The following is an 18,772-nucleotide window of genomic DNA, read 5'->3' as shown; positions in this document are numbered from 1 at the left end:
CGAGTTATTCACAGCAAGTCTATAAGCGCTTTTCACAACTTTCAGAGACCAGAACAGAGTTTTGCCATCACGGTTACGCTAACAACCACTGGTATGCCAATGCCTGATGATTAACAATAAAATGCTTTTTAGATGCAGACAGCATGCAGCTGACTTATTTTGAGCTGCTTATACAATATCTGTACTGGGGCAAAAGAAATTTGCAAATATTCATGGGAAAAAAAATCTGGTACAGGGCCTATAAAAGTTGTTTTGTTTTTTTTTCTGTTAAATATAAAGGCTTATTTTTTTATTTGAGCAACCTTTAAAGAACAGTTTCTTACATTTGCCCCCACGAGCTGTCCAAAATAAACACAGTAGTTCAGCTTTTCCAAGACATTTAGATCTGAAATGTGTTGAATGCATTATTTTGTTGTCCTTTTAGATTTTGTTGCTTTCATTACTAGCCCAAAAGACTTGAGCTGTCCATTTTGTGCATCTAAGTATTTACATATTCATAAGTGACTCATGAATCTCCATCATCTGGACTGACACGCAGACTGTGCAGTACCAGACACAAACAAGCCTTCAGCAGACACTAGAAAAATAGGGATGCACAATTATATCGTTACTGTTCATTATCGGTTGATAATGACAATTATGACGTCACACCCATAATTCCAATAATAAAAACAAAATCACAGATAATTTACTCAATAATTTACTCCAATGTCTGTGTAAACTCTCAGTCATCCAGATCCATAGCAAAAGAAGAAGTTAAAATCTGTCAACTGGACAATTCGTTGTAGGAGTGAAGACATTTTGCTGCTCATCCAAGCTGCTTCTTCAGTTCTGGTCAGATTGCTGGTGGACACTTATATCTATCTGACGCGAGGGGCTAACCACACTGAAACTGTCAACAGCTATTGGTAAACTGGAGAAAATAACTATTTGTCCAGTTGACAGATTTAACTTCATCTTTTGCTATAATTTACTCCAATAATTAGAATCCCAAAACACACAGATTCAGCTGCTTTTCCTCTGAGGTTTTCTCCCTCAGAGAGCTCACTCTGAGCCCTGACTCCAACCTCTGATCCCAGGTCAGAGGCAGACAGCAGACAAGTGTTTGTATATATGGGCTTCCTTTACATTTGGAGGAAAGATATTTCAGCTAAACCACTTTGTACCAGCTTCACGGCACAGGAGAGGAGACAGGGGCTTCTCACATGTAAAAGTAATCTTAAAGTGTCGTAACGGTGCGGATAGGACCAAAGGATGCAGACCAGAGCAGTTTTAACAGTGTTTATTTACAGCGGTGAAAATGCAGTCTTTAAACAGGTCACAAGAGCAGGTACAGGAACCGGGGAGCGGGAGACGGGTCAGGCGGGTGCGGTGCAGGTAGAGGCGGGCAGGACAGGACCAGGACGGGGATAGAAGCAGGTGCGGTACCAGGGCAGGCGGATCAGACGAAGACCAGAGCGGGGAGCGGGTGACAAACCAGAGACCAGGACCGGACAGGAGACGAGACGAGCAGGAGACGAGACGAGCAGGAGACGAGACGAGCAGGAGACGAGACGAGCAGGAGACAAGACGAGCTGGAAGCGATACCGGGACTGGAACGTGGCGGCAGGAGCTGGGCGAGTAGAGGCAGGAATCTGGAGGGTGCATAAATCCAAATGAGCATTTGCCGGAAAGTACCATATAACAAAGCTTAGCAAGAAACATTCACGTTTTACACGCGGACGGTCTGGCACCGAGTGTAGACTGCCAAGCCTTCTTGTACTCAGCAGCAGGTGGTGGTGATTAGGCTGATGCACCCCAGGTGTGCACGGGAGGAGTCAGGCACTCCACCCAGCTCCAGACACACAGGTAGGGGAGGGGGAGAGAGCACGGGAGGACAGGGAAACTGACATCATGACAGTACCCCCCCCCTAAGGTCCACCTCCTGGTGGACCCCCAGGCTTGTCAGGATGAGCGCGGTGGAAGTCTCTCACCATGTCGGGGTCCAGAATGCGTGCCCTGGGCACCCAGGATCGCTCCTCCGGACCGTAACCCTCCCAATCGACGAGGTACTGGAGGCCCCTACCACGGCGACGAACGTCAATCAGGCGGCGGACGGTGAACGCCGGGTGGCCGTCAATGACTCGGGCGGGCGGTGGGGGATCGGCCGGAGGGCACAGGTCGCTGGTCCGGACTGGTTTAACCTGGGAGACGTGAAAGGTCGGATGAATCCGGAGAGACGGGGGTAACTGGAGGCGCACCGCCGATGGATTTATGATCCTCATGATCTTAAACGGTCCCAGGAATCGGGGGGACAGCTTACGGGAGTCCGTCTTCAGCGGGACCGTCTTGGCGGAGAGCCAAACCATCTGGCCAGGTTGGTATACGGGCGCCGGGACACGGTGGCGATCGGCCGTCGCCTTAGTGCGCGCTCCAGCCCGAAGAAGGGCCGCCCTGGCCTTCTTCCAGATCCGGCGACAGCGCTGGAGATGGCGCTGAACAGACGGGACGGCGAGGTCCCTCTCCTCCGTGGGAAAGAGAGGGGGTTGATATCCCAGCGATGCCTCGAAGGGGGACATACCAGTGGCGGAACTCACGAGGGAGTTGTGAGCATACTCTATCCAGGGCAGGTGAGTACTCCAGGTCGCGGGGTTGGCGGAGGCTGTGCACCGTAGGGCCGACTCCAGGTCTTGGTTGGCCCGCTCCGTCTGCCCATTAGATTGTGGATGGAACCCGGACGTGAGGCTAACCGTGGCCCCCAAACCGTCGCAGAAAGACCGCCATACCTGAGAGGTGAATTGGGTCCCTCTGTCGGACACGATGTCCACCGGGATGCCGTGGAGTCGGAAGACATGACTGGTCAGCTGGTCGGCAGTTTCTTTGGCTGTGGGGAGCTTAGGCAGGGCAACGAAATGGGCGGCCTTGGAGAAGCGGTCCACAATGGTGAGAACCACCGTGTTCCCCTGGGAAGGGGGAAGGCCCGTCACGAAGTCCAAGGCGATGTGGGACCAAGGGCGACGAGGAACTGGGAGAGGATGCAAGAGACCAGAAGGGGGTGAGTGGGAGGCCTTGGCCCGAGCACATACCTGGCAGGCGGCGACATAAGCCCGGGTGTCTGTGTCCATCGTGGGCCACCAGAAGCGTCTCCTGAGGAGGGAGAGAGAGCGACCGGCACCAGGATGGCAGGCGAAACGGGAGGCATGGACCCACTGGAGCACCTGAGACCGGACAGAATCGGGAACAAACAGTTTACCTGGAGGGCCGTTACCTGGGTCGGGGTCGTTGGTCTGGGCCTCTCGGACGGTGTCCTCGATATCCCAATGGACCGCGGCCACCACACACGAGGAGGGAATAATTGTTTCTGCGGTGACCGGGCTATCCTCCAGGGCGAACTGGCGGGAGAGGGCATCGGGTTTGACGTTCCGAGATCCGGGGCGGTAGGTGAGGAGAAAGTTGAAGCGGCTGAAGAAGAGGGACCAACGAGCTTGACGGGGATTGAGGCGCCTGGCGGACTGGATGTACTCCAAGTTTTTATGGTCGGTCCAGACGATGAATGGTTGCTCCGCCCCTTCGAGCCAGTGGCGCCACTCCTCCAAGGCCAGCTTTACGGCAAGGAGCTCCCGATCCCCCACGTCATAATTGACCTCGGCCGAGGACAATCGCCGGGAAAAGAAGGCGCAGGGACAGAGGCGGTTGTGGGGGTCGAACCTCTGCGAAAGCACGGCCCCCACTCCCGAGTCGGAGGCGTCGACCTCCACGATGAATTGCCGTGAAGGGTCGGGCTGGTGCAGGATGGGAGCGGAGGTAAATAGTCTCTTAAGCTTCTCGAAGGCTGTCTGCGCCTCAGGAGACCAGGCAAACGGCAAAGCAGGAGAGGTGAGTTTAGTTAAGGGCGAGATAACCCTACTAAAATCCCGGATGAAACGTCTATAAAAATTGGCAAAGCCGATAAATCTCTGGAGCTGTCTCCGGCTGGTAGGAACGGGCCACTCAGTGACAGCCTGGATCTTTTCAGGGTCAGCTCTTACTTGGCCCCGCCCCACAATGAAGCCCAAAAAGCTGACCTCCTCTGCGTGAAACTCGCATTTCTCAGCTTTCACGAACAGTTTATTCTCGAGGAGGCGCTGGAGAACCTGGCGAACGTGCTGATGATGCTCCTGGGGGGACCGCGAGAAAATCAAGATGTCATCCAAGTAAACAAAGACGAATCGGTTAAGGAAATCACGGAGCACATCGTTGATGAGGGCTTGGAATACGGCAGGGGCGTTGGTGAGACCGAAGGGCATAACCAAGTATTCGAAATGTCCCAGGGGTGTCTTGAAGGCCGTCTTCCATTCGTCTCCCTCCCTGATGCGCACCAGGTGGTACGCATTCCGCAAATCCAACTTTGAGAAGATGGTCGCACCGTGGAGGGGCGTAAATGCCGAGTCCAGTAAGGGAAGCGGGTATTTATTCTTTACAGTTATATTGTTCAGACCCCGGTAATCAATGCAAGGCCGCAGGGATTTGTCCTTCTTAGCCACAAAGAAGAACCCCGCTCCCACGGGTGAAGTGGACGGGCGGATGATTCCGGCAGCCAGGGACCCACGGATATAGTCCTCCATTGACTCGCGTTCAGGTTTAGACAGGTTATATAGCCTGCTAGATGGTAGTGGGGCACCCGGCAGGAGGTCAATGGCGCAGTCATATGGACGGTGGGGCGGTAAAGAGAGGGCCTTGCTCTTGCTAAAAACCTCCCCCAGGTCGTGATATTCAGCAGGCACCGAGGACAGATTGGGGGTGTCTGGGGACGGATCAGCGACAGGAACGGACCTCCCGGCCGGAGGGAGGGCGGACCGAAGGCACTTGGCGTGGCAATCGGGACTCCAGCCCGAAACTCCGCCCCTGGCCCAATCGAACACAGGGTTATGGGCGCGTAGCCAGGGGTAACCAAGGACCAGAGGAGAAGCGGAGGAGGACAGGACATGAAACTGACGGTTCTCTTGGTGGTTGCCGGACAGAATCACGGTGACAGGTTCTGTGATGTGAGTGATGTGCCCCAGAAAACGTCCATTGAGCCCCTGGGCATTTAAGGGGCGTTCGAGGGGCTCCAGGTAGACCCCGAGCTGCTCCGCGACTTGGGCATCAATAAAGTCCCTCTCAGCCCCGGAGTCGATAAGGGCGGAAACGCATAAGGTCTCTGTGCGAACGCACAGGGTGGCGCTGAGCCGCAGTCTATTAGAAGAGTCCAGGATGTGTTGCTCGCCCACCAGTACTCCCAGTGCTACTGGTGGGCCCCCCCTTTTGGCCGAACTGGGCAAGTGACCACATAATGTCCGCGCTCACCGCAGTAGAGGCAAGCCCCGGCCAGACGACGCCTCCGTTGACGCTCCTCGGCCGACACAAGGGTCCTGTCAAGTTGCATGGGCTCATCCGGCGGGGGCGGGGCAGCGCGTGGCTCCGGCGGGACCGGTGACCGGCGTCTCTCTCGGCGACGAGCCCGTAGGCGGTTGTCTATACGGTGAGTGAGGGAGATGAGGGTCCGCAGGTCGGGGGGTTCGTCCCGGGAAACCAATTCATCTTTCAAAGTCTCGTTCAGGCCCCGCACAAACACAGCCCGCAGCGCGCTGTCCGTCCAGTCCAGCTCCGCCGCATGTGTCCAGAATTCAATGGAATAATCCGCTACCGTCCTGGAGCCCTGGCTGAGAGTCAATAACCGGGAGGCAGCATTGTCCTGGTAGTGCGGGTGGTCAAACACCAGCTTAAACGTGGACACAAATTCATTAAAATCCAGGCTATCCACAGACGTCTTCATTAGGCGCGCCTCTGCCCACTGGAGAGCTCTGCCCCGGAGTAATCCACATATATATCGGATCTTGGTGGCCCCCGAGCTGAAACGAGAAGGGCATTGCTGGAACATGAACTCGCACTGGAACAGGAATCCGCGACAGAGGTGAGGTTGTCCAGCATACGGCTCCGGATCCGTGCCTCTCGGCTCCGGGAGGCGTGGCGGCGCTCCGGCTGCAGCAGGCGGGGTGACGAGGAGCGCGGCCACCTGGTGGTTAAGCTGTGCCACCTGCTGGGACAATGTCTGATTTAGCTCCAATAGAGTCCGAATGGATTGTTCATGCTGACCCAGCACCGCCTCGGGGTGAGAGTGCGTGAGGCGGCGCGTCTGGTCCGGATCTGAGCCTGCTTGGTCCATAGTGGCCAGACCGTTCTGTCGTAACGGTGCGGATAGGACCAAAGGATGCAGACCAGAGCAGTTTTAACAGTGTTTATTTACAGCGGTGAAAATGCAGTCTTTAAACAGGTCACAAGAGCAGGTACAGGAACCGGGGAGCGGGAGACGGGTCAGGCGGGTGCGGTGCAGGTAGAGGCGGGCAGGACAGGACCAGGACGGGGATAGAAGCAGGTGCGGTACCAGGGCAGGCGGATCAGACGAAGACCAGAGCGGGGAGCGGGTGACAAACCAGAGACCAGGACCGGACAGGAGACGAGACGAGCAGGAGACGAGACGAGCAGGAGACGAGACGAGCAGGAGACGAGACGAGCAGGAGACAAGACGAGCTGGAAGCGATACCGGGACTGGAACGTGGCGGCAGGAGCTGGGCGAGTAGAGGCAGGAATCTGGAGGGTGCATAAATCCAAATGAGCATTTGCCGGAAAGTACCATATAACAAAGCTTAGCAAGAAACATTCACGTTTTACACGCGGACGGTCTGGCACCGAGTGTAGACTGCCAAGCCTTCTTGTACTCAGCAGCAGGTGGTGGTGATTAGGCTGATGCACCCCAGGTGTGCACGGGAGGAGTCAGGCACTCCACCCAGCTCCAGACACACAGGTAGGGGAGGGGGAGAGAGCACGGGAGGACAGGGAAACTGACATCATGACATAAAGTTTTTACAAGTGAAAATATGAAGCAGTTGAGACACCAACAGTCAAAAATCAGATTCTAATCAATACAAAAACTAGTATCAAAACTATTGCATTTTAGTAACTATTCAAAAAAAAGTCACATTCCCAGGACCGAAATTAATCTTTCCTGAACAGCTTTATAATGATATTGAGCTGTATCAGAACAAGTATAAGAACACAGACTAGTATAAGACTCCTATACAACTGTCGATAAATATAACAAAAACATTTAAATTTTAATACAAATCAAACCCAAATAACCTCACTTCCAAAAGTTTTTTTGTTTTTAAATATTCAGTGAGAAGTCTTGACTTGTCTTTTCAGATCTGTTGCTACATGGAGCTGGTCTGAACATAATGAGGTCATGACCCCTGACGAGTGTCTCTGGTCACTGCGACAACAGCTCATTTTTATAATTACAGAGTGATAATGAGACAGGACTGCACTGAGGACAGCACACTCTTAGATCTGGGTTTGGCCTTCAGCTAATGCACAAAAGCATCATTATCGTCCCACATTATAAGTGACCCACGAACTGAACTCCTCTCCTCATTATAAACACAGACTAAATTATACAGAACAGAATTAAATTATTGTTTTGATGAACGAAGAGAAGAAAGCATTAATTCACTCCCCTCACCTCTGACCAGTCCAAGCAGCTGATGCCAATGTGCTTAGTTCACACGCACAGAGCTTAATAGGCACCACAGTTCTCATAAGTTTGTTTTTTTCATCTATTTGTGAATGAGACACAGTATTTACATTTAAAGAGAACCATCAAACCTGCAGAGTTTTCCCACTGTGTTTAGTTACACAAATGAGGCTGCTGCTGATGCGAGAGGTAAAAAAATAAGTACGCTCACTCTGCATGAACTACCTATAGTGAACTGTAAAGATCCTAACAAATTCGTTTTTAAGCCCAAATGTATTTCATATCTTTGTATTAATTTGTGTGTAGTGTAAAGAATGAATTGTACATCCGAGTAAAAGTATCCATTCAGCCCTTATTGTTGAGGAAACTTAAGAATGACATATTACGATGGCTTAAATAAAAGCCCATGTTGTAACCAGTCAGTGATCGTAATGTTATGGCTGAAGAGTTTAGGCTTAATGTCAATAGAAACCGCTGTCTTTACAGAACAGTATTAAATGTAATGGACCTGGTTAGAAATCAATATTTACTTTCATTCTCCCTTTCTCTCTCTCTCCCATAGAAACCACATGCTCTCAACTCGTCCTGGAGGAGCTGTAAACATGAGCTGAATTAAATAACTCAATGTAATGTTACTACACGGAAGCCATTTCATAATATTCCCAATTAAATGAAAGAAAAATAAAATATGCAGGCATCTCCAGTAGGAGTGGTTACTTTTCCTGTTACATAAGTGATTTAATTCCTCAGTTATTCAAGCCTGTTTCACTGGTTACTCCTGTCTCATTACTGCTACTTTTCTCCTTGATATTTTTTTCACACATAACGTCAGCTACCTGATTTTTACAGTCTTAAAATCAGAATCGGTTCATTTTAAACCGTTTGCATTCAGAGTTCTTCCTCACTTAGCTTATGCATTCCAAGCATCCTAATTATTCACCATTTTGAGTTTATAACCGTTTTTTACAACTCCCATAGACCAGTGCAGACTTTTATCATCACGGACAGTAAGCTAATAGCAACTAGCATGCTAACGCGCACTTCCTGATTATCGGACAATAAAATGCTTGATAATTCTGACCTAAAGAGCTGCTTATACAATATATCTGTACTGAGGCGAGACAAATGTTCAAATGCTATAGGACATATATACAGTAAAACATTAAGCTGCCAGATATAGGGGATATATAGGACTTTTTGCTATTATCTTTGCAATTCATGGCAAAACCTCAACACTATGTAAGTGGTAATGGGGGCTCAGAAACTTAACACACGCACACAAAAAAATACAAATTCAAAATAAAATAGCATGATAACAATATTGCTTAGAACTTCTTGTAGCACCATTGTTATGTCACTAAATTTAGCCAGAAATAACCCTGGTCTCCTGGCAACTAAACACAGCTCAGATAGAGGCGAGAACGCTTCACTAAACACTCACCAAACTCCCACAGTAAGAAACACTATAATCTCTACTTCACGTGCACCTGTGTTATATGTACCCTCAAAACTCAACCAACTGTCATGCTCTGTGTTTACTTACAGACTTCTCAATCTTTCCTCCTGCATCATCTGTCACCTGTTCACCAGCAAACCACGGCCACACAACAAGAGCGTCCATGTTTATTGTTTCCTACTATGGTTATTTATTTACACAAACTAGAGTTATCAAACGTATTGAAAATCAGACACCAATTCATACTAAAACTAATGAAACTAGATGGTCATTTGAGCAAGTGTTGATACTGCAAAAAATCACATTAACTGGACAAAATTTGGGCTTTCTTGAACAGTTTTAGTGTCACTTAGAGCTTTATCAGAACTAGTATGATGTCATGGTAACAAAGAAAGTACTATTATTTCCAGTATTTTTGAAATAAAATAATATAGTATCAAGACAACAATACAACAAAAATAGATTCACTTGAAGCCAAAACTTGATCCTAATGATGCAGACATAATCTTAGGTTCACTACGTAACTTTTTGGTGGAGGGTCTGCTGCTTGTTATTGCGTTGCTGAGAAAGTTCCACTATATAGCATTAAATATCTTGCATTTATTCAATGAAGTAAATGTTTATTGCACAAAAATACCTTGAAAAACATGCATTCTTACTGTAAGTGAGGTTGCCTTTCCACAAATCTGACCTGTAACTTGGCATTTTGCTTATCTCCACAGACAAACATACAGCCTGTGTCGCTTTATAACGGTGTCATTGTTAACTTATTACTACAGCAACTTTGGTGTAAACATTAAACAGGAAGCAAGAAGGGTCATGTGACTGGTCCATGTGGAGAGAATTACACAAGTCACCTTAAACTAACTCTATAACACAAGTAAAACGCAAACACTCAGGAAAAACTCAAAATGATCTGACAGTATTATAGTAAAAAATAAATAAATATCACATTAATAATTCAAAATGTGCAATGAATGTTCAGTTCAAATTTGAAATAAACCATATGCTTTGTATTTGTGAATGCACATCTCTAACAAGCTGGTTTAAGTTGCACATACTTCATATATGCTACAAGGACGAAAACACAAGTACATCTGCATGAAAACAAAAACATATAGGTCGATCTATAGTGTGGATGTCTGCTTATTGAGAAATGAATGCTCAAAGCCTAGTGTTATATTAACAGTATTAATATTAGCATTACAAGTAGTGTAAGTCTAGTATTTATTGTTATTTGGTGTAGTGATGCTAACAGAAGTTGTTGTAGGCTGAAATAATAATAGCCCTACAGAAGAGGCAAATATAGTAGACTAAATGGATTTCCTTTTCTAACACAACTCAAATACAGTGAGTCAGAGGTCCACCTTAAAGGAGGCTGGGGGATGCAACAGGTCTGCACATGTCTAAGGAAAGTTTTTGCTTGTCTATCTCCATTGTTCCAGAGCAGCCTGAACCATACGCACAAACCACAAACCGTCAGAAGTGATCGATAACACAGTTTATTTTGGGCCTATTACAGGTTGTTGCTACTTGTCAAATACGCATTCATTACACATGTGTAAACTCTCCATCGCCTCCCTGTCCCTGGTGACACCGGCTCGTGCACTCACCTGGGCGGGCCGCTGGGCTCCCAGTAGCGGCAGAACAGGTGCAGTCCGTCCGCGTTGACGATGTGCGGCAGGTCGCTGTACGGCACACCCTGCGGGCTCTTTGCCTCCGGCATGGACGGCTCTGGGGACAAGAACAGCCATGAGATCCAAGAGTGCGGAGACAGCAACGCGGGCACGCCGCACAGGAGGCAGCTGAGCCCGGCCACAGCCACGCAGCACAGCGCGGTGACAGCGCGCATGATGAGGAGCAGAGCTACACACAAACTGCACAATGCATCTCAGAAAAGAACAGGTTTGTTTCCGTTTGAAGAAGAAGGAGAGGCGCAGAGCCGAGCTGTGCGCGGCCACAGCACACGAGCACGAGCGACACTAATGGTGACGTCACGGCCATATGCTCCTCTCTCTTTCTCTCTCTCTCTCTCTCTCTCTCTCTCTCTCGCTCTCTCTCTCTGTCTCTCCCTCTCTTTCTGTCTCTCTGTTTCTCTCTGTCTCTGTGTCTCTCTGTTTATCTCTCTCTCTCTCTCTGTGTGTGTCTCTCTTTTCTCTGTCTCTCTCCCTCTGTGTCTCTCTGTCTCTCTTTTCTCCCTCTCTCTCTCTCTCTCTCTCTCTCTCTCTCTCTCTTTACTGATCAACATGTTACTGACAATTGTATATTATTAAAGGTACTCTATGTAACTTTTCAGGTGGCCTGTTCGTCTCCATGTAGATGTTAATGTTTTGCTTGGTGTGTTCCACTCAGTAAAACAAGCAAATGATGTCGCCAGGCATCAAGTTACAGGTAAGATCTGTGCAGAGGCGACCCTACTCACTGAAACAATGAGTTAACACACATCTAACTGAACTAATATAAGATATTAGGCTCCAGGCTAAACACAACATTCCCATAGAGACACGCAGATGGCAGAACCTATAAACACATTAAAGTGCACCTTTAAAGCAAACATATGTTTATTTGAATTATTATTTTTTTTACCAGTAGATCGCAAATGTGAAACTTCTGATAGATTTTAAAAATACATTTCCTCAGTTATAATATAATATGCTTTGGCAGTATTTCCTGTGTTATGATCCAGTTAGGCTGATGTAATCTATCATGCACATTATTTTAAGTCTCTCATTATGGAGATGAGCGCATTATTTTTTCAGTTGGGCCCTAGATAGCTCCGCCCACAGCCCATAGCAGTCCCGCCTCGCCCCCATTGAACAGAATGTATGGGGTTAAAGCCCGTCTAAAGCTGGGATTTGAGAAAATGAGTGTACAACGGTTTTCATTCATCTGAGGATTTAACAGGAACACCGGGAGGGTCAAAGGGACACAACAAAACCATATTGTAATACAGGTGGAAAGTTACGCGTTATGCCTTTGCAGCATGCACTGGGCTTTCTAATAGGTTTACATGTGTAAAGATTCTTTGATAATGATGTTAGATGGTTTGGAAATTAAGACTGAGGTGGTTTGGGCAGAGAAGAGATTTTGAATATATTGGTAGAAGGATGCAGAGGAAGCATGAGGCCAAGCGGAACATTTTTAACCCTATATGAATGATCCTGTGACAAAGTGGGCCTCTTATTTATTATAATGTCATTTAATTTCACACACTTGTTCATTTCCTATATTTTTCCACAACCAACTAAACTGCAAGACAGACCTAACCTGGGTTTGTTTTGATTAGTCTTTGTTTAGTTATAGTCCACATTTAAGTTAAATACCAAACATACACACGTTACTTTAAAGATATTTAATTTGGTTAAACCTATTCATTTCAGTTATACAAGTTGAGTTAAACATATCCACATTCAGTACGTATCTGAGTCTCCACATGGTCCAGAGAAAGAGGGGGTGTGCCTAATGTCGGCCCTTTTTAAAACCTTGGGGGGGGTGAGGTTGTGGGCTGGACCACGTGGAGGTGAGAACTGGTTTAAGATCCTTTTTGTTTCAGTGTTTTTGTGTATTTTGGTTTCAGTATTTCAGCGTTTATAGTTTTATTTTAAACACTTTTATTAAAGGAAGTTAGGCCTTCATAAATTAGCAGTTAGGCTGAGATACTGCTAAAATTAAAACCTAATCGGCACCTGTGGAATGATTCGGGAACGTAAGTGTAGCCTGATCCGTGTGGGAGAGGTCCTTAGTTTCAGTTTATCATGGAATTTGAATATATCTTTGTTATTTTTTTCACATTGGCCAGCTTTCCCCATAAAATCCGGATTCTGGATTTTTTTTAAATAATCGCAAGTAAATAGAGTAGCGGTCCGGGATAGGGGGTAGGTGTAAACAGAGATTTTGTGAGCACTCAAGCCTAAAATGCAGAACAATAAAGTAAAGACTGACTGATTGTTTAGAATCCAGAGCATCCGATGGCTGATAAGCTCTGATGATATTTTTGTGCCAATATGTATGGCCCATTTTGATTATTTTACCCAAATGATGTAATTTAAATATACTAAACACTCAACAACAGCTTTTTTACCACAAACCTTTAAGAGAGTTGTGCAGTCAAGTTTTGTGCTGCTATCTCTTTGTCTTAAATGTGTTCAAAGAAGGTTTTGTGTGTATTTTTAGACAACAGACAAACCAAAATTGAAGGCTGATAGCTGTTGTTTTTTAAGGTCAATGTATTGTTGTGCACTGTCCCTGTCCAAATAAAAGCATACCATACCATACCTTATATACACATATATTAAGTAACATATTTCTGTTTAGAAGTTGATCCAAAGAAAATTAAGCTGATATACATGCTTCCATTCAACACTGTTTCCAGTTTTTTTATAGATATTTTGAATAAATACTTGCATTTTTGTATTCGTGTATGACAATATTAACAAAAATGAAGAACTGTTTTTAAACCTATGCTTTATGTTGCATTAAATAATATACGTGTTCTTATAGCATCATTTTTAAATATTGAGTGAGAGTTTTCTGGGGGTGACTGGCCCACTCTGACTATCTGTGTTCACAAATGGAGTTAAAGAATAGGGCGGATTGCTAAACATGTCAGAGGAAGAGGACACTGGTGTACACAACAGCAAATATTTTAAACTTGTGTAAATGTTTTTACTGAAGTTTGACAGAAGTTTCCCCGAGAGTTGTTCTCTCAAGGGAAATTCCTTCTCTTTTGATTAAAAGACGTTTGGTAAGAGACACTTTTTGTTTTAAAATCTGGGTTGAAAGTTGAATATTTGCATTTGACTCTCTTATCCTATGCTACAAAATACTCTGTAAGGAGAAAATGAGGTCTATTGTTAAGAAGTCATATTTGCAGTAAATTAGAAAAAAATAATATTGGCAGTAATTGTAGTAGTAGTAGTAGTAGTAGTAGTAGTAGTTATGTTTTAATGAAATATCTTTGTGGTAGGCCAAGATCATTCTATAGCTATTCAGTAAGGGCTCATTTCTTCTCCTGTGAATGTGACTTTTTTAGTATTAATACTTTCTCTAATGAGTATCGAGTTTTAATACTAGTTTTAGTATTGATTATTGTCTGATTTGTCTTGTTTTTATACTTTTGACAATCCAAATCTGAGTTTGCACAAAATGTCAAAATTTGGTGAAAACATTGCCATAATTGCTCAAACATTCATAGATCATGACCGAAAGTCTTGTGTTTTGGTTTTGACTTTAGACAATTTCAGAGACAACACAACAGGAAGTGTCTCATTTCATTTGCATTTAAAATGGAACTTCTCAGAAATCTCCCTAATGATCTGTTCCTCTTTCTTTCTTTAGTAATTTCTTGCAAAACCCATTGACATTTTGACGCATACTTGGCCGCACACCAACACAATGTGACTCTGAGGATGGGTGGGGTCCTGAATGTTCTTTGTGTCACTGGGTTGGTGGGTTTCACATTTTTCTCAGGTTCTGCAGTTTCATCTTACAATCAAAATGATTCACAAAAGCTACAGGTACTCTTGTTCACTAACCTAAAGCTTTACGATGAGGTATGCCTCAAATGCAGACTACAGATAAAATATCTTCTATGGGGTATTAACTGCTAACACATAACATATATAGATCATCATATTACCTTTTATCATTTAGAAAATCCTAATAAGTTTCAGTTTTGGTTTTTTTAGTGCTTTTTTTTTTTTACGCCGAAATCACTCCGTTTCAGTCTATCACATTACAATTGGCGTGCATTCCGCTAATGAAGCTATTGCACATCATATCAGGTTTGTGAAGTTGTAATGTATTTTTTTTAACCTGCTTTTGTATATTTATGGAAAATTGCAGTGTGGTGCATGGGTGATGTACGCTTGTGGGCTGAGCATTGGCCAGAATCTTACAGCTAACTGTCCGTAAAGTTCAAATAAGGTGAGGGAGAGAATACAATTACTCAAACATGCATGGATGACATATAAAACCACATATAAAACCACCATGTTTTTGATCAGGAAACTAAGTTATAACATGGTAGAAAGCTCCAAAAAGTTAATTTTGCATAATACCCTCTTTTGGCTTAAAACCATATGACTATAATGCCTAGGAAAGCAGGAAAAAAACTCATTAAAGTATGACAAAAACATGATCTAAACCTGTTAAAATAAAATAAATAAAACACTGAATGATCTAACTGGCTGGATTTAGGACTACTGAAACCATAAATTAATACAATTCTAAATAAAATGATAGATTTTAAGATTTTTTAATAAAAAAAAAAAAAAAATCTCATACACAAACTAAATTACTTAATATAGCTAGTGAAACTAATATGCAGAACTATCCCGGGTTCATGTAACCTTTATCAATGAACAAAGGCTAAAGGTCAGCATATAAAGGTTAAGGGTCAGCATAGGGTCAGATCAACACATTAAAACCAGCTTTAAGCACAGTATTGACTACATCAAATGCCTTATTTACAACATTACACGATGAAATACTTGTTTTCTTTTATTTATGTAAAGAAACATGGAAGACGTTTCAAATTGTAATTTATAAAAAAAAAAATCTTATTCATTGGCAGTGTTAAGTCTTAATCACTGATACTACTCAATACTTTTTCATAAAGATTGCAAGGTTATATTTACACAATGTTGGACTGTCTTCCATTAAGTAATTTTTCTTTCTTTTTTCTGCAACCATAAATTGGAGAAACTAAATGATTTCTCACCAGTCTAGAAAGCAAAGTGATTGTATATTGTGTAAGTAATGTTTCTGAGCTGATGAGGCATGGAGACTTGACAGTGTTGCATCAGTACAGTGGTGCGATCAAAGGCTGCTGCTGATATACAGTTAGCACAATCACCGCAATCAGCATCTCCGAAAAAGCTTAATACATTTTGAGAAGTTGGCATACATTTAGACATGTATATCAAGAGTCCAGCTATAGATTTGTAATAAAATAGTTTATCCCAACTGGACCAATAAAAAAATACAATAATAAAAAAAAAAATGTAAAGGAAAATGTGATTGGCTTTCAAAATAAATTAAAATATGAACATGCATATGCTTACGTTAAAGAAGTCCTACTGTGTTTGAGTCTGCTATATGGCTATAATCTATGACACCTGTGGATCATTATGTTATAATTTCCACATTTTAAATCACAATATTTATCTAAAACAACTTAATAAAAGAAACAAGTCCACTGACTTCCGAGAAAACTGCAGTACCCAACGGGAGCTGAAAATGTCATCACAACAAAGAGTCGGTATCTTTGATAGATAGATGAATCCTTTATGAATCACCGATTAAGAAAGTATAGGAGTGTCTTTGATGTTCGGCGACTGTACATCTCCATCTCAAAGCCACTCCTTTGAAGATAGTGAGGTTCAGATATTAACCAGAGAAAAGAAATGGTTTGAGAGGGGAGTTAAAGAAGCAGTTTTGTTAGAAAAGATGATCCTTCCCTGTACAGGAATGGGGGCCTTAGACATCATCGTTCCCCCATCTATAACGCCATCCTCAGGCTCAAAGCAAATAAAGGAAACAAAGGGAACTATAGAGCAAGTCAGGATGCCAACAGGTGTGAAAGTACCCATTAAGAGTTTAATGAATATGCTAAGCTGGCTAACGCACAGTGTAACTCAATGGACCTAGCCTATAAACAGTGTAATTAGCTCCTCCCTTCAGACAGATATAAGGCAGGATCCACCACTAATCTGACCAGAACTGAAGAAGAGGCTTGGATGAGCAGCAAAATGTCTTTACTCTTACAACTGTTTGTCCAGTTGACAGATTTTACTTTTGGCTTTTGCTTCAATATAGTTCTATTATTGATATACTAGATTAGGTTAGAAAATACACCCTCAAACTCAACTAAAAGAACAAGCACTTCAAAGGAGTGCTATGGGGAATCCTTCTGTAAGACGATCTATGCAGCTCAATGGGACGTTTCCAAAACTTCACTCAAGCAACTTCATTGTTCAACCAGTTTATCCACATTTTTTCTAGTTTGCAAACAAAACATTCAAAGGTGCTGTACTTGTACCTGTTTTAAAACAAAAGTTCCAAATTATGAATCCCTTACCTTATGCATTCTGAGCATCTTAATTAGTCAGCACAATAAGTTTATAAGCACTTTTCACAACTCTCAGAGACCAGAGTGGAGTTCTGTGATGGTAAAGTTAACAGCAACTAGCATGCTCCCTAGCACTTCCTGAATAAAATGTTTTAAAATTAGATGCAGGCAGCCCACTGTACTGGAGCAAGACGACGTTTGCTCAGATATATGATACAAATTGGGTCCCTTTAAGGTGATATGAGCCGAGCAGAGGGGTTAAAGGTGTGTGTGCGTGTGTGTGCGTGTGTGTGTGTGTGTGGGGGGGGGTGTGTGTGTGTGTGAGAGAGAGAGACAGAGAGAGAGAGAGAGAGAGAGAGAGAGAGAGAGAGAGAGAGAGAGACAGAGAGAGAGCATTGGGTCGCCTGTGCTTGTCTCCATGGATATGTCACTATTCTGCCTGTAATGTACCATAGCATGGCATTAACCCTATATCTATGTTTTCATTTGTTCAAGTACTGGTGTTTTTATTTAAGACAAAATATATATACATCAATAATACTGTGGAATACTCCTGACAAAATAATAACACATTTGTGAAGACAAGTAGTGGACCCTCCATAAAAAAGCTGAGTACTACACCTTTTAATAGTAATATACATTTTGCTTTATAGAACAATGATGACAACAAAGCTAGGCCTGTAATTGTTAAATTCAGTACTATAAAGATCTGAAGTATAGCTCAAAAGTCACAATCAAATAGACAAAAACGAAAATGGCAAAGGCCTATTGAGTTTAAAACTAGACCAACTTTTACAATTGATATAGGACTTAAGCGTAAACACAGTTAATAATTCTGTATATCAAACTGAATTCGTTTTTTTTAACCTTAAAATAAAAACTGCTGGCCAATCCACGTTACGCACTACATGGTGGTTATAGACTGTCAGCGTCTCTGCTCCGTGTCTCGTTTCATAATCTGCTTTCTTTCCTATTCGCTCCTAATGAGTCCTTCACATCCTCCTCCTGCGCCCAACCTGACGCTTCGGTGCGGTCCACGCACAAAGCAGCACCCCTAAAGCCGTGAATACAGAGACACGCGCGTGGACCGTAAAAATAGCCACGCGTGGAGCTATTTCCCCACTCGGACCGTGGTCAGTGTCGTCTTTCATTTGTGTCAACTGTAGTTTTCAATCAAATAAGGCGAGAGAACAAGCGACCCTGAAATCCAACATTCTTATAGCGCTACTGTGCGTAAGTGCTTTACTGTTGATTTTATGGGCAATTTTGCAGCGGGAAAATGCCAGAATGTAGCTTTAAACGGAACATTAAACCTTAAACAAACATAACAGAAGCCAAACATGTGCGCTACACATGTCAAAATAATCCAATCGCGTCGGAGTGACCGTGCGTAAAAATGCGTGAAAAACCCAAGCTCGCGTTTGTTGTCATTTTTTGCAGCGGCTGTATAGGAATATGGTGCGCAGATGAGAGGATCTGCACCAATATTCTCAGGAAATACAGCAACATTACTCCAAATTAGCGCATCATAATTGGCAATTTCCCCCGAGATCATAGACCCAGATTTGGAGGAGATGGATAGACGAAGAAATGCGGTTGTTCCACGTTTATTTTGAAGATCCTTTACAAACAAGACATGTCAAGCCACACAACTGTATTTTTTTTTAGACTGGACAAAACATACATGCATGCTTTGAGTGGATTTCACGTATAAAAT

General features: G+C 44.0%; 1 protein-coding gene across 2 annotated transcripts in view; it reads right to left on the bottom strand.

Annotated features, from left to right (window-relative positions):
- mgll (monoglyceride lipase) overlaps positions 1–18,772 on the bottom strand; it is a 50,784-nt gene that overhangs the window by 31,683 nt on the left and 329 nt on the right. The window contains exon 2 of one of the 2 annotated variants that reach the window (XM_033969163.2): positions 10,598–10,718. In XM_033969163.2, coding sequence (XP_033825054.1) covers positions 10,598–10,710 — 113 coding nt within the window. In that variant the 5' untranslated portion in view covers positions 10,711–10,718. Of the gene's footprint in view, positions 1–10,597; positions 10,869–18,772 lie in introns of those variants that run through there. The other variant, XM_033969161.2, reaches the window with a different exon arrangement.

The sequence above is a fragment of the Periophthalmus magnuspinnatus genome, chromosome 7, assembly GCF_009829125.3.
Source record: "Periophthalmus magnuspinnatus isolate fPerMag1 chromosome 7, fPerMag1.2.pri, whole genome shotgun sequence".
Lineage (NCBI taxonomy): Eukaryota > Metazoa > Chordata > Actinopteri > Gobiiformes > Gobiidae > Periophthalmus > Periophthalmus magnuspinnatus.
The sequence above is the reverse complement of the archived record's forward strand: the minus strand, read 5'-3'. Positions and strand labels throughout refer to the sequence as shown.